At 36.0% G+C, this 14,597-nt stretch overlaps 1 protein-coding gene across 7 annotated transcripts in view; it reads left to right on the top strand.

Moving 5' to 3' along the window:
• Window positions 1-14,597, top strand: part of LOC145978913 (uncharacterized) — a 96,724-nt gene that overhangs the window by 49,471 nt on the left and 32,656 nt on the right. For 3 of the 7 annotated variants that reach the window (XM_083111876.1, XM_083111873.1, XM_083111877.1), the window contains exon 3: window positions 6,726-10,072. The exons of 3 other annotated variants lie outside the window; for them this stretch is intronic. In XM_083111876.1, the coding sequence (XP_082968002.1) occupies window positions 6,726-8,846 (2,121 nt within the window). In that variant the 3' untranslated portion in view covers window positions 8,847-10,072. One more of the 7 variants, XM_083111878.1, reaches the window with a different exon arrangement.

The raw sequence follows: 14,597 nt of genomic DNA, 5'->3' as shown, positions 1-14,597 counted from the left end.
ATAAATAAAATTAAAAACGTGCACTGCTGGAAGGAAATTTTGCTGGTCTAAAGCTTAACCAGCTCCAGAATAGCATTTTACATTCGAAACAAAAGCTCAGTAGCAAAAACAAAAATTAAAAATAGAGAGGAGGTAGGGAAAGTAAAAGCCCATTTGAAGCAACAGTCTATTCTTTTTGCTGGACAACCAGTAGCACAGAAAAATATGTAACCTAACCATCTGTATGGTCATGAACTGAGAGGAAAAGGGGGTTGAGATTTGTGATATTGAAGGAAGGTGTGTGCCATCATATTATCCTGCTGCAACATTCTTCGAGACTCCAGTTCCCACATATGTGTGCAATCACATCACATCAAAATTTTGTAGTAGTAGTAGTAGTAATAACCCGTGCCGCAACAGCCCATTGAGGGCCCGGACCTATCTACCGACTGCCGGCCTCACTCCCACCTGCTTCTACTCACTCACTTGCTCAAGGTGCGAGATCATCCAACCAGTTATCGGGGTGATGTGTAGTCAGCACAACGAACCCCCAGTCCTTGTTGTAGGTTTCCATGACCTTGTTATACACTACTCATTTGTAGCTCCCCAATTTCCCCACGATGGTGGGTGGCCGCCAGTCCCATACACAGGCTGAAGTCTCGGAGAGAAATTGTTACACTTCCACCAGGAGACTCGAACCTGCATGTGTCCTGTAGTTGGCCCAAAGCCTGAAGCCTTAGACTGCACAGCCACGGTACTGATTGTCAATGGTTTCTAGTATTGTTAAAAGATACACATAACAGCTTGGAACTTCAAGTAGCTCATATGTGTTTTGATTCTGTAAATGTTCACACTTCATGAAATTAATTGATTTTCTCATCAGTGTTATTAAGAAATGTCAAAAAGTTCTGTAAAAATTTTGTTTCAGTTTTGCTTTAAGCACACTTTATAAACAGATAATGGAATTGGGACTGGAGTTTCAGTTTAAAGTGGGGTTGGAACCACTATGTGCCTCCACTGGGTATCGAATCTGGGAGGTCTTTGTGTAAATTATTTCAGTGGTAGTGATGACAGTGGGGAAAACTCACATGTTTTCAGTGCTGTAAACATCTAAAGTAACTTCGATTATTATCTGATCTCGCACGATTTCAAACTGCCACCATAGCCAGTGTGGTTTGTTTTGATTTTGAACACGAATATTTGTGTTCACTGGTCAACTTTGGTTGCCTTACTTTTTGTTTTGTTTTCTACACCAATATAGGTAGACTTGATTCTTATCTGTATTTTTCTAATCAAACAAGCTTCGCATGCTTGCTGTTTATATTCATTCTCAATTCCCATTCCTTCCTTCCCTGGCTGTGCTGATATGTTAGTAAGTCATGTGACATACAATAACAAGCCAAATTCATTCTCCCAGAAGTACTGACTTTTCCATTGTTGAACCAGAAACCCACTCAGCCTACCTTCATAGAAGTAAAGGTAGTTTGGGCATGGGGCTTATCACATCACCAGATTACTTGTTGTTATTACCAAGAATTAGTGTTATTTAAACACAAGTACTTTGCACCTGCAGGAAATTGAGCTCATGTTACTTTTGTACAAGGGTTGCTTAAATTGTTGGCTCATTCTTGAATTGCTGGTAACATTTTGACTTATTTGTTTCAGTCATTCAAATGAAAGAAATTTGCAGATACAATCATGTACTATCTCTTTAGACAGTATTCATGCAACATTAGAGTACCTTTTCGCTATTATCCATGCCACTCTTCATACTTTATCTCTGCAGTGCTGAAATTTCAGCACAGTGTGTAGTTCTGTGTCCCACGCAGTATGGGTTCTATGAAATGAAATGTGCACGTCAAAATTGTATACTTCAAATCCTTGTGCTGTGAATAATTTAAAAGTTACTGGTATATTGTTAAATAAAGTTACCATTGTAACTATGTAAATGAGTGAATCGGTTGCTGTCTAATTGTCTTACTTTCTTTCACTCTAGGAAGACAATGAATCACTAGATTGCACCGTAGAAGCTGATAGTGACAGTGACTTTGTTCCAACTGAGTATTATGACGAGGATGTGTCTGAAACTGAGCAGGACATAAAGACTGATAAATCACTCACGAAAGTAAAATCAAAAGATAAATTGAAGGAAGAAACAGCAAAAAGTACAGCAAAAGAAAAGCCTGATGCGAATGAAGAAGAGTCTGCAGCGGAAGAACCCATAGTAAAAGAGGAAGGCGTTTGTACTGAATATGTTGATAAAGATGGCGATACCTACGTGTGCACAATTTGCGATAACAGATTCTCGATTGCCAAATCTGTCACAGATCATCTTAAGAAATCACACAAAATAACATTGTTTATATGTGAAGAATGTGATGAAAAATTTATTACGAGAAAAGATCTGAAGAAGCATATGGAAGAACATAGAGAGACTGAAACCACTGCTGAAAATGAAGAAGGGGAATTTCAGTGCGAGTTTTGTAATAAGTATTTCAACAATCTGAAAGAGTTCAAACAGCATAAGAAGAGTCACCGTGACAAGAATTATCGTTGCGATATATGTGGAAAGTTCTGCAAAAGCAAGCATTTACTTAAGGTTCATGAAAATACCCATAAAAAAGTTCCATCGTACAAGTGCGAGTCTTGCGCAATAGATTTTGCAACAAAAACCAACTGGGAGGTGCACATGAAAATTCATAAGCTGAAGAGTGAGCGCTTCAAATGTACATACTGTGGGAAGCCATTTACAAGTCGCGTACGGCTTGAACGTCATGAAAACCTACACGGAGGTCAGAACGATTTTCCGTGTGCAACATGTGGGAAGTCTTTTGTTTCTGAAGCTGGTCTAAAGGCACACACCTTGCTTCATTCGGGTCTCAAACGTTTTATTTGTAACTTGTGCGGTAAGGCATTCACTACTAAACCAAGACTTGTCGACCATGAACGTTCGCATACTGGGGAAAAACCATTTCAGTGTGAAATGTGTGGAGTTAGCTTTGGGCGACGCAGCAACTTGCAGCTGCATAAACAATCTGTGCATAGTGATGAACGTCCATTTAAGTGCCAATTGTGTGGAAAGGGTTTCAAGAGACGGCGCCTTGTCAACTTCCATGTTCAGGCAGCTCATACAGGCGAGCGTTCCTTTAAATGCCCTCAGTGCAATGCAATGTTTGTTTATCCATGGCATTTAAAGAAACATATCCGTATACACACTGGGGAGAAGCCTTACAAATGTGAATTCTGTGGCAAAGGATTTAGTACGAGTGACAATCGAAATGCACATCGATTCATACATAGCAAGAAAAAGCCTTATGAGTGTAGTGTATGTGGGGCTGGTTTCATGAGAAAACCACAGTTATTCCTTCACATGAAGAACGAAGATCACAATAGTGAAACAGTTATAATAAACAAGAAGAATGTTCCACCAATGCAAAGGGAACTTCATCATATGCAGGGCGCACAGGAAATGCACGAACAAATGGAAGGCCATAGAGATGAAATGGATGCCAGAAATATGTCTATGGAAAATAGGAACATGACAATGGAGAATAGAAATATGCCAATGGAAAATAGAAATATGACTATGGAAAATAGAAATATGCAAATCGAGAGCAGAAATATGGCTGTGGATAACAGGAATATGCCCATGGACAATAGGAACATGGCAATGGATAACAGGAGTATTGCTCTCCAAGCACGAGGCATGGGCGAAGGTCAGAAACATATTTACATAGAAGGTACAAATGAGCATGTTATTATACCAGATCTTGGAGGAGCTGAAGCAATCCATGTGTTTGGGTTGGAGGAACAAGCAAATGCTAGAAACGAAATGGATGCAAACCGGGAAAGGGTTCAGCATGTAATTGTAGAAGGTCCTATTATTCATTTTTCGACTCTTGACGGAAGTGAGGGTGGCGGACACTTGTTGTCATTATAATAAAAAAGAAATAAGATGTGTGCATGTAATTTTTATATAAATTTATGGTACACTGATCTATAGTAGTTGTATTGAATCAGGAAGGCAGCGAAATAGTATGTACACAATTTGCATTCAGTACCAAGCTTAGTACATAACCGAGAATTATCATCACAAAAAATTATATACATGTATGTTTGTAGCATTCTGCTAGGTAGCTGATATTAACCATGCGGTGTATTGTATATAAGATTTGTACTGTACAACATTGTTGTATATTGGAATTTTTGTAACTATGCTAGTGTCATATTTCTTACAGGTAGCAACTATATAATAGAAAGAAATTAACTGTTTGATAGTGAGCAATAATCATTATTTTCCTCTCCTTTAAATATGTTTTGTCTTTCTTAGAGATGATTTATTTTCGCTGTATAAGATGAACAATGTACATGATTATAGTTTAAATGAAAGTTCAATTAGAAAAACACAACATGCTACTAAATATTTTAGGTCACTTGGTAATATGAAGTAAACAGGTAGCAGTTTTATGTTGCCTTTACCAATACAGTAAGAACTGAAGTTCCAACCTACAAATTAGCAAGAAATATGGAAATCAAATTAGATTGTACTAAACAGTAATGGTTGAAATCAGTTGTATTAACCATTTATATTTGAACCCAGTAAATATATAAACTTTTTTTTTTTTTGTTCATACATCAATTTTTCGGAATGCAATTAGATGCATCCAAAATTTAAATAACTTGTTTTAAACTTGTGCACCATATCTAAGGAAGTATGTGTTTGAAAGTTGTCAAAATCCATTGGATCATATATAGACTATGCAATTAAATAAATAAAAATTAGTACTTAGGCTTTTCTTTCACCCTTAATTATTTTTTGGTATGTACTGATCTTGCAAAATTTCTGAACATTAAGGTTAAGTAGTGTGGTTTTGTGTGCTGTAAGTACCTAGGTATTTTATATTATTTACACCCTTTCCTCCTCTTATTATAAAGTGAACAAACTCCAGAGTTGCATGGAAAATTATTTTTGAGGAGATGTAGGAGTGGAGCAATTGAATGCAGAAAACAAAATATACGTGCACACACTGTAAGAAGACAGATCGAAGATACTAAAACTTTTTATATTGGACATGCGTGCTCTTTGCTGCTGGCTGTAAAACTATCATGTACAAAGATAATGAAGGACCATGGTTGTAATTCACACTCAGTGGAGATCACAGTTCATCAAACTTCATGCTGAATTCATCACAATGAATCATTTTTAGGGCTGGAATATTTGTGGCTTGCCGGTCTTATTTAATTATTCATTTGTTCAATATGATTACGATATGAAATAAACTAACATGCAAAACTGATATAACACACAACTACTGATATTCTAAAGGATTATAGGTTTCTGAATGGAGGTGACAAATTTTAGCTAATTTGAATGTTTTTGAACACTTAATTTTGATACCTTTATTCAAGAATTTTATTCAACTACATTAACATTTCATGCATTTATCCCAATACTAATTTACTATAGCTAGTGAAATTCACTTGGATTCATGTTAACAGAGAAAATATTGTGTTCAAAATGCATATTATTTTTGGTGAAATTTTAATGTCTGCAAGAGGAATTGCACGATTGTATTAAAGAGTATTTAAATCAAGGTTAACAAGGTAATGCCATTGCTGTTAAACTGAACCCAGTAATGTTGAGCATCTGTGATGCAACCCAGAAAAACTATAATTGTATATCATTGTTAGCAGTAACAAATTAATACTTTGACAGAGTAGAATGATAATCATAATCCCCCCCTCCCTCCTATATCACAGTAAATTTTCATCCGTGGATTATGTCTGTGTCTGCAAGTTGTCATACATACATAATTTCTAATTTTTATTCAGTGCATTCAAAATGTTATGGGCTTCGTAAACATGTAGTAACACAATCTTACTCCATGAGTACTAGTTGAACTCTCAATCTTTCTATGTAAGGTTCCAGGTTTGAGTGTTGACCTGGGCATAAGTGTTGCTGTGTGAGTGTCCCATCATCAATTTCATCCATCACCATTCATCTTTGGTGTCACAGTTAGTGAAAAGTGGCAGAAAAATTATGCAAGATAAAAACTGATATAGAAACACATGAATGAAAATACATATTTGTATAGGACATTTTTCATACATAGCATAAGTGCATGGGTGTTCGTGTGTGTGTATCCCTTCATCAATTTCATCCAATCACCATTCATCTTTGGTGTCACAACTAGTGAAAAGTGGCAGATTATGCAAGATAAGAAAAGATACCGTGGAAACACATGACATGATTGAAATATACATATTTGTATAGGATATTTTTCATACATAACATAAGTGCATGGGCACTGAAAGTTGTTCAAGTAGAATTAACAAGTTCTTGCCACTTTATTCTAATTTCAGTCTTTTCAAACTGTTTGTTATGAGCAGTTTTGATTAGTTTTTATTTTATTTTTTATCAAAAATCTTGCTTTGAGTTGGCCCTCACTCAAACACCTTACCCTCCTCCTCAATTTACTTACAATGTACAACTCTTGCCTCCCTAATTGCAGTAATTTATTTTGGATTTTATTGAAAGAGCAGTGTTCTTTTACTTTTTTTGTATTGGCTGACATCAATCACAAAGTAATTTCCATTAGAATGAAACATTGGGTAAGAACAAATTCATTGCACTAGTAAAACCACTGGCAAATTAGTAGTCTTTATGTATTTAAGTGTACTTCTATCTTATATTAAGTGAATTTCAAGTGGCCATCTTCTTTAATATATGCTTTTTTCTACTCTAGGATGACACTGAATCAGTTGATTTCGCACTAGATGCTGATCATGACAGTGACAGTGACTTTGATCCAGGTAAATATGGTGGTGGCCCTGATGACTCGGACACTGAATACCAAGTGAGGCCTAGCAAAGACAAATCAAATAAATTGCACATTGTGCAGAGCAAGAAGAAAAGGCAGGAGGTGATTGTGTCTGTTATACCTGTTAAGCAAGAAAATAGTAAACAATATGTCTCAAAAGAAGGTGACGAGTATACATGCTTGATGTGTAACAAGAAGTTCCCAGGCACAAGACACGTGAGTGACCATCTGAAACGCCAGCATAGAGTAAGCTTATTCCTGTGTGAACATTGTGATAAGACATACATCACAAAGCAAGGTCTTCAGAAACACACCGCACAGCAGCATTCAGCCGCAGCAAGCAAGTCGCCTACTAAGATTGAGAATGCGCCATCATCCTCGGATGCACCTGACTCTGATGGAGGTGATGCAAATACAAGTTCAGAAATTGAGACGAAAGCAGCCACTGATACTTCTGATGGTTTAACTACAGTTACTATTGTCACAACCTCACCATCAAAGGATAAGCCGGTGGAAAATTTGGAGGGAGATTTTCAGTGTGAAGTGTGCAATAAAATCTTTAACAATACAAAAGACCTGCGAAAACACCACAAGGTACATAACGACATGAAATATCAGTGCAAGGAGTGTGGAAAAGTTTGTAAATCTGCTCATTTGTTGAAAGTGCATGAAAATGTTCATGCCAAGAATTTCCCATTCAAATGTGAAATATGCTCGAAGGATTTTGTATCCAAAAGTAATTATCAGGTGCATGTGAAGATCCATAAAATGCAGTTTGAAAACCTTAAGTGCAGATATTGTGGACAATGTTTGTCAAGCCCTCTGCGACTTGAGAGACATGAAGGTTTACATAATGGTCAGAATGATTTCCCCTGCACAATATGTGGCAAATCATACGTGTCAATAAGTCGACTGAGGTCGCATACTATAAACCACACTGCAGAGAAGCGTTTCATATGCAGTATATGTGGCAAAGCTTTCAAAACCAAGCCTGAGAAAACTGATCATGAAAGAACACATACTGGTGAGAAACCTTTCCAATGTGAGATGTGCGGAACTAGCTTCGGTAGCAGCAGCAATTTGCGTTTGCACAAACGTGCAGTTCACTACAATGATCGTCGCTACGAGTGCCATATTTGCAACAAGAGATTCAAGCTGAATAGATTGTTGAAGTTCCATATCCAAGCCATACATACCGGTGAACGCCCGTTACAGTGCAACCAATGCAGCGCAAGATTTGTGTATCCTTGGCATTTGAAGAAACATTTGCGCATACATACCGGCGAAAAGCCTTATAAATGTGAAATTTGCGGAAAGGGATTCAATACGAGCGAAAACCGCAAAGCGCATCAGTTTATCCACAGCAACAAGAAGCAATATGAATGTTCTGTTTGTGGCAAAGGTTTCATGAGGAAACCTCAGCTAATACTTCATATGAAGAACGAGGGCCATGCAAATAGTACAATTATTATAAATCAGGCATCACCTATTGCAGAAAGGGGTGTAACACCTCGTACGCCACGAGAAATGCACATGCAAAGACAAATGCAACACCAACACCATGAGCAGCATCAGCAGCAACATGAACAGCAAGCTCAACAACAACAACAGCAGCAGCAAAGACAAGAGGTTGATAATAGAGGTATGATGGAAGGTCACAGGCAGCTGTATATTGAAAGTACAAATGAGCATGTTATTATACCAGACATGGAAGCAGTGTATGGTATGGAAGATCAGTCGAATGCAAGAAACCGAGATAGAGTACAGCATGTAATAATTGAGGGTCCCATAAGTTTTACTGAATTGGAGAGCAGCAGTAGTGCTGCCGAACACATGGCACATGCCATGGGCTTCGGGATAAATCAAGGTAACACTGGTGGCAACCCGATGGGTATCCCAACATCGTCCCACATGATACCGGTACCTGTAAGCGGTGCTGCCATGTATCAAAGGGACATGTCGGCAGTGATGATGAATAATCACGTTCAAACATCTGGAGCTCAAAACACTCCAATGATAATCCAAGTTGCAGTTCCTAAACACTGAGTTGAAACGATAAAGTGGTGTTCCTTCATTGTTTTCAATGTGGTAATTCATGATCTGTTATCAAAAATGAATCCAGCAAGAGGCATTCATTTAAAAACTTGTTTTGTTTACACATACAGTTGCACAAAACCACTCTACGTGAAATGTGCTATACAGTGTTCATACATTGAGTTAACCAATGGTACCATAACTCTTATACATATATTTTCACCCCATTCCTCACAGAACTTTATAATGTGATGTTAATTTTATCATAGCATCATTTATTTCATGCATATAATATGCAAGAGGGCATACATCAATTTGTGAAGAGAAAAAAAGTTTTTAAAACTAACATATAAACAATGTATATGTTTGAATAGCGTACTTTAGAAACATGTGTATTGGAAGAATTGTATGTTTCTATGGTTGAACTTCAGTATTAGGGAATAGCGGTAACCAATTAAGTGGTAAATGTGTTATGTGCAATTATTGTTTGACCTTCACATTTCATTTTTTTTTCAAAAGTGTAAGTAAATTACACATTGAATGTAAAATTTGATGAAGCTTTAAAGGCATTGTGTAATATTGTATATTCACAATAATTATCTTTCTGGCTATGATCTGGAATAAGGTTTACTGTTTACTGAATAATATCAAATGAACTTGTTGAGTTATAATCAGTATCATATCATTCCAATGCACTAAATTTGCTTTATCTTACAGCACACTGCAATGAAAAATGAACTTTTTTATCTGTGGGCCGTGGTGTTGGTATAGTTTTCTATCATATTTAAAACAAATTCAGAATAAGTTCAATTTGCCACCTATTGTACAAAACAATGTCTTCTTCAGCTTTCCTGTTATTTGTAATGTAGTTTTGTAATACATGCTCTCTAAACAGAATATGTATATTTTGTGGTATTTCTGAACTTGTGGGATGAGTATGATGTGAAAGAACTGATCTCACATGGATTGTGTAAGTGATTACTTTTATTTGCAACTACTTTGTAACAGTGCAAGCAAATTTTTCTTCGTATGATATATTCATTATAACTCATTACCACTTAACAGGTTACTAAAATGTATTTTGTGTAAACGATTTTAATTGAGCTTTATAATGTAGAATGTAGAACATTAATAATATTGTCATGGAGGAAAAGATGTTTATTATTCCTGAGTAGAGAAATGTTTATATAGATTGTGTTGCTCCAAGCTAGTAGAAAAGTAATAAAAAATTTCATGTTCTTAATAATACAGTCTTTTATTATTGTGTCCTGCATGCAGTTATATTTTTGCATACATTACTGTAAATTTGGTAAAGCATATATTATTGCCATTTTTGGGTAAGATCATGGTGACTTTTTCTCATAGTTCCAAATATTTTCTGGAATTACATATTTAACAAAGGCCACAAATGATTGTTTTTCATTTCACGGATCATCAATCATTGTTATTTTCATAAACCAGTCATCACAGTTAACAACAAAATTTAGCATTGGGTATCTAGGCAGTCTGCCTTTTGAGGTGGTTATTGCAATAATCTGTATATGTTGGGCTGTTCATTATGTATTCAATTACACACACAATTTTAGTTATGATTTAAAATAAATTCAAACAAGTAAATAGTAAAGGCATTCATACCCACACTTCAACACCACCTTTTTTTTTCACTTAGAAATGTGGAGCACGATATTTAAAAAAAAAAAATAGTTGCTTTGTTAGTAAATATCCATTGTGTTATGTTTATTGCAGACAATTCTGATATGTCCTACATTAACAGCAGATGACTGTAATTCAGGAAATTGCTGATTATGAACAGAAATTATACTGTTAAAAATTGAGGATTGTGGTTCCTTTAAGACCAATGGAATAGTCATGCATGCTTGGTAAATATTCTACGCATCTGTGTTTAACCAATATTCTTTCCTACAATGTTTATTAGTAATACTGGAGTGTGGGTTGATTATATTGACAAGTCATTTTTAGAATGCATTTCCATTGAGACAGGAGTAATGCATGCAGTTGAAGCCTTTCAAAACTGCAATAATTAATCATGCAACAATATCAGTATGTTGCCTCGCTGGAATTGCACCCTTATGAAGAAAAGTGAAAGTAACACTTCATTCAACAATCAACTATTTCTGAATAAATTTGCGGAAACTAAAAATATTAGTAAATTTGAGGATGTTATTTACATTAACAAAATGAGCATATTGCTATTACGGAAGTGCAGTAGCATGTCCCAGAGAAAAGGTGACATGGTCATAACTATCCATGTTATATATCTCATGGATATGTCACTGAGGAAGTAATTTAACCAGTTACACGTGTCTAAACTCACAATTTTTTTTTTTTTTCATATTTCCTATTAGTTACAGAGTAGCTACAGCCTTAATTTTGAAGAACTCATAATGATCAACCAGTCTATGAAATACAAGTCATTGATCAAATATCATTCTTTAATATTCCAAGTTAATTGTTCATGTATTGACACATTATTCATATTGAATGGGAGCTGGTAAAACAAAAATGTGCCATAAAAATGTTTTATTATCTTTGGCTTACATATTTTGTCCTGTGTTTCAAATATTCACGCATCTAGAATTCTGTTTAAATCACATTATCCCAATCTTTTTTTTTCTTCCCAAGATATTAGTGTAGCGTGCAAAAAGTAAGTTGTCGTATCCTCACTAATTAATTCTAAAGTCGTGTTTCCCAACCACTGGCCATCAAGAGGTCAACCCAACTTCATTACAATCAAATTATACAGTTAACCAGTTTTCTGAGTATAATAATATAGTCATAGATTCCCCTAGTAATTGGAATATTTGTGTTTTCAAAATGCAACTTGTCAACGAAAATCAACACATACACACACGTTAATCATGTTGGTCTGAGGAAACTACAAGATGTCATTAGATCAAGTGGTTGACAACTAATTAAACCTTATATTGTCCAAAAGTGAACTATGTATTTCTCTCTTTATCATAATTTATTTATTAATGTTGAATTTCAAGGATACATAGTAATTAATACATATAAAGTTAGGAAAGTAGAATGGTTTTTACGGAGAAAATTGTTGAACTTGGGGCATCGAGTTAAGGAAAAGAAGCATTTACCGAGCTACAGTCTCAAAGATTGAGAACCATTGCTCTAGAGCAGGGTTTCTCAACCTGGGGGTCACGAGAGGATTCCATGGGGTTTGTGAAAGGAGGCGAAAAAGATAAATGTAATTAGGGTCTACTAGCGGAAAAAGTATTTTTTTAAACATGAATTTATTTTGATAGACATATTTTTATTTCTATACTTATGGTTAAATATAGCAAAAAATATTAAACTTTTTTTTTAACAGATGAAGAATCGTTTAAAGAACAATTCAAATAAAAGTAGTATGAAACTAGTGAAAACTGCATATTGAAATAAAATGCAAAATGAAGGCTGAGCCTGGTGTGATTTCACTAGTGCGGCAATGTCCGGTTCAATTTTCATGATGCACATTATCAAGTCACTCTCAACTGACTAGCAGTTGCTGGTCTTTGTTTTAATGCTTACCATGGAAGAGAAACTACTTTCACACAGATACGATGTACCAAAGGGAATTATGATTTTTAAAGCAGCAGATACCAGACCAGGATATTCTTCTCTTTCTCTTCAGCCAGAACTTGTCCACGTCTTCATTACAGAATGCCAGTTGCAAAGATCTGTCGCACGATAATTCTATCAGTTTGTCAAGAAGTTGTGGGCTTAGATTGGCTATTTTGATGGCCTTTTCAACAAGGGGGTTTAATATCCATCTTGAACCGGCATTTTCATCAAAGGGAATATATTCTACCATCTGTTCTTGAAGCCCTTCTAGATGTTTGCACATTAAACTGGACAGCATCTTCATGTCAAAAGAATAATCACAAGTTGAAAAGTCGAGTCGGAAGAAAATTTTCAAAATTGTTGGTTTTGACTCTGGATACCCAAACTCCTAATTTCTTCTGAACAGCATTTACTTTGTCTTGAACAAATAAAATGGTTTTATTTGGCACCATCGCTGCAGATTGAAATACACTTTTCCCATTCTATTTCAAATGGACTTGTAGCCTCAAGAAACACCTGATATAAAGATTCACCAGTTGTATGTTGAGGCAAGTGTTTCAGAACAATATATCCTCTTCCACAGATTCAGTCTATTGGAATCGTATGAAACACGAGAATTGAGCACAATTTGTTACATCTGTGGACTCGTCCAGTTGAATAGAAATAAATTCACTTTTTTTTTAATCTTCTCCTTCAGCTGATCGGGAACAGTTTGGGCCAAATCAGAAATACGCGTTGCCACTGTATCATTTGACAATGGAATCTTCGAAATTTTCATAGCCTCTTCGGGGTTGATCATTGTTGACACTATATCAAGTACACAAGGAAGAATCAAATCTTCTGCAATAGTATGTTGTTTGCCTTTTTTGGCAATTCTCAGAGACATTTGATATGATGCCTGAAGTGCTTTTTGACTAACATTGGTCATGTGGGTGATGGTTAACTTATGATTTTGAATTACATAGAGTTTGCGTTGGAAAAATTAGAGCAGTTTATCTCTCACCCAAGGGTGTTTAGATTGCAGGTGCTGTAACATCTTGGAAGGCTTCATACTTTCAGCAGACAACAGTTCATTACACATCACACACTGCGGCTTATTTCCAAGTACCGTGAAACCAAACCTCAAATACGATTCATCGTATCTTCTGACCTTCTGTCTTTTTGATGGTTCATCATCTGCAGAACGAGAACTTCCAGGTCTTTGAAGAAACTTACCAATTTTGATTTTTCATTAATAGCACAGAATTCAAATCTCGCGCTACAGTACACAATATCACAAGTGAACTGACAACACCGCAACGCCCGTGTATTAGCTACGTTTGTGCACACAAAACTGGCGACGCAGACGGAAGAACTGACTGAACTCAATGATAGATGCCATTACATTTCAACTACAGTTGAAGAAACTTGCTTGAACAATAAAGAACCCGGAATGGGAAGGAAAAAAGTCTGCAATCTTTAACAATGGTAAATCTTGACATTGTGTTGGAGAAGCGTTGAGGTTGCAGCAGCTATATTTGTAAACAATTGACAATTTTCTATGTTTTGCCGAGGTAATTACAAAGGCTAAGCACCAATTTGCAATAGCTGTCCTGTGTTTGTTAATAAATCAACAATGGAGAAATGATTTCGTCGACATTTGGAAAGGGATTGGTTTTGTTTCGGATCCTTTGTTGTTCCTCGCGGAGTTGTATATGTGCTTACACACACAAACTCTTATTACAAACCAGAAATTACATATGGGGGTCTCTGGCAAGAGGATGTGATAAAAGGGGGTTGTGATAGGAAATAGGTTGAGAACCATTGCTCTAGAGTAACAAATTCCAAAAGTTAATTGCTTCTGGAACACTACTTTCCGTTTGTACCTGTTTCCAGTGTGTAAACTCCAGTCCATTCTTTGTAGTTTCACTGAAGTAACAAGGGGTTTTACTCTCATTGTCTTCAGATTGAAGTAGTAATTCTCTTGGTGCTCCATGGGGACGATTAAAGGTGGTGGTATGCTATTCTTCAGTGTCATTTTACAACTTCTTGTTACTAGAATAATTATATTTGTGCACAAGGCCTTACTGTGCATTGAGATTGCAACACCAGTTTGACTGAACTTTGGTTTGTTGGGTGTAAATCTGTTGGCATGCTCTGGTGTCAATCATTGCACTGAAGAATTTTGATATATGAATGAAATAA

This window comes from Lepisma saccharinum, chromosome 25, assembly GCF_977018435.1.
Source record: "Lepisma saccharinum chromosome 25, izLepSacc3.1, whole genome shotgun sequence".
Classification (NCBI taxonomy): domain Eukaryota; kingdom Metazoa; phylum Arthropoda; class Insecta; order Zygentoma; family Lepismatidae; genus Lepisma; species Lepisma saccharinum.
This window is presented reverse-complemented; position numbering and strand designations above follow the sequence as displayed.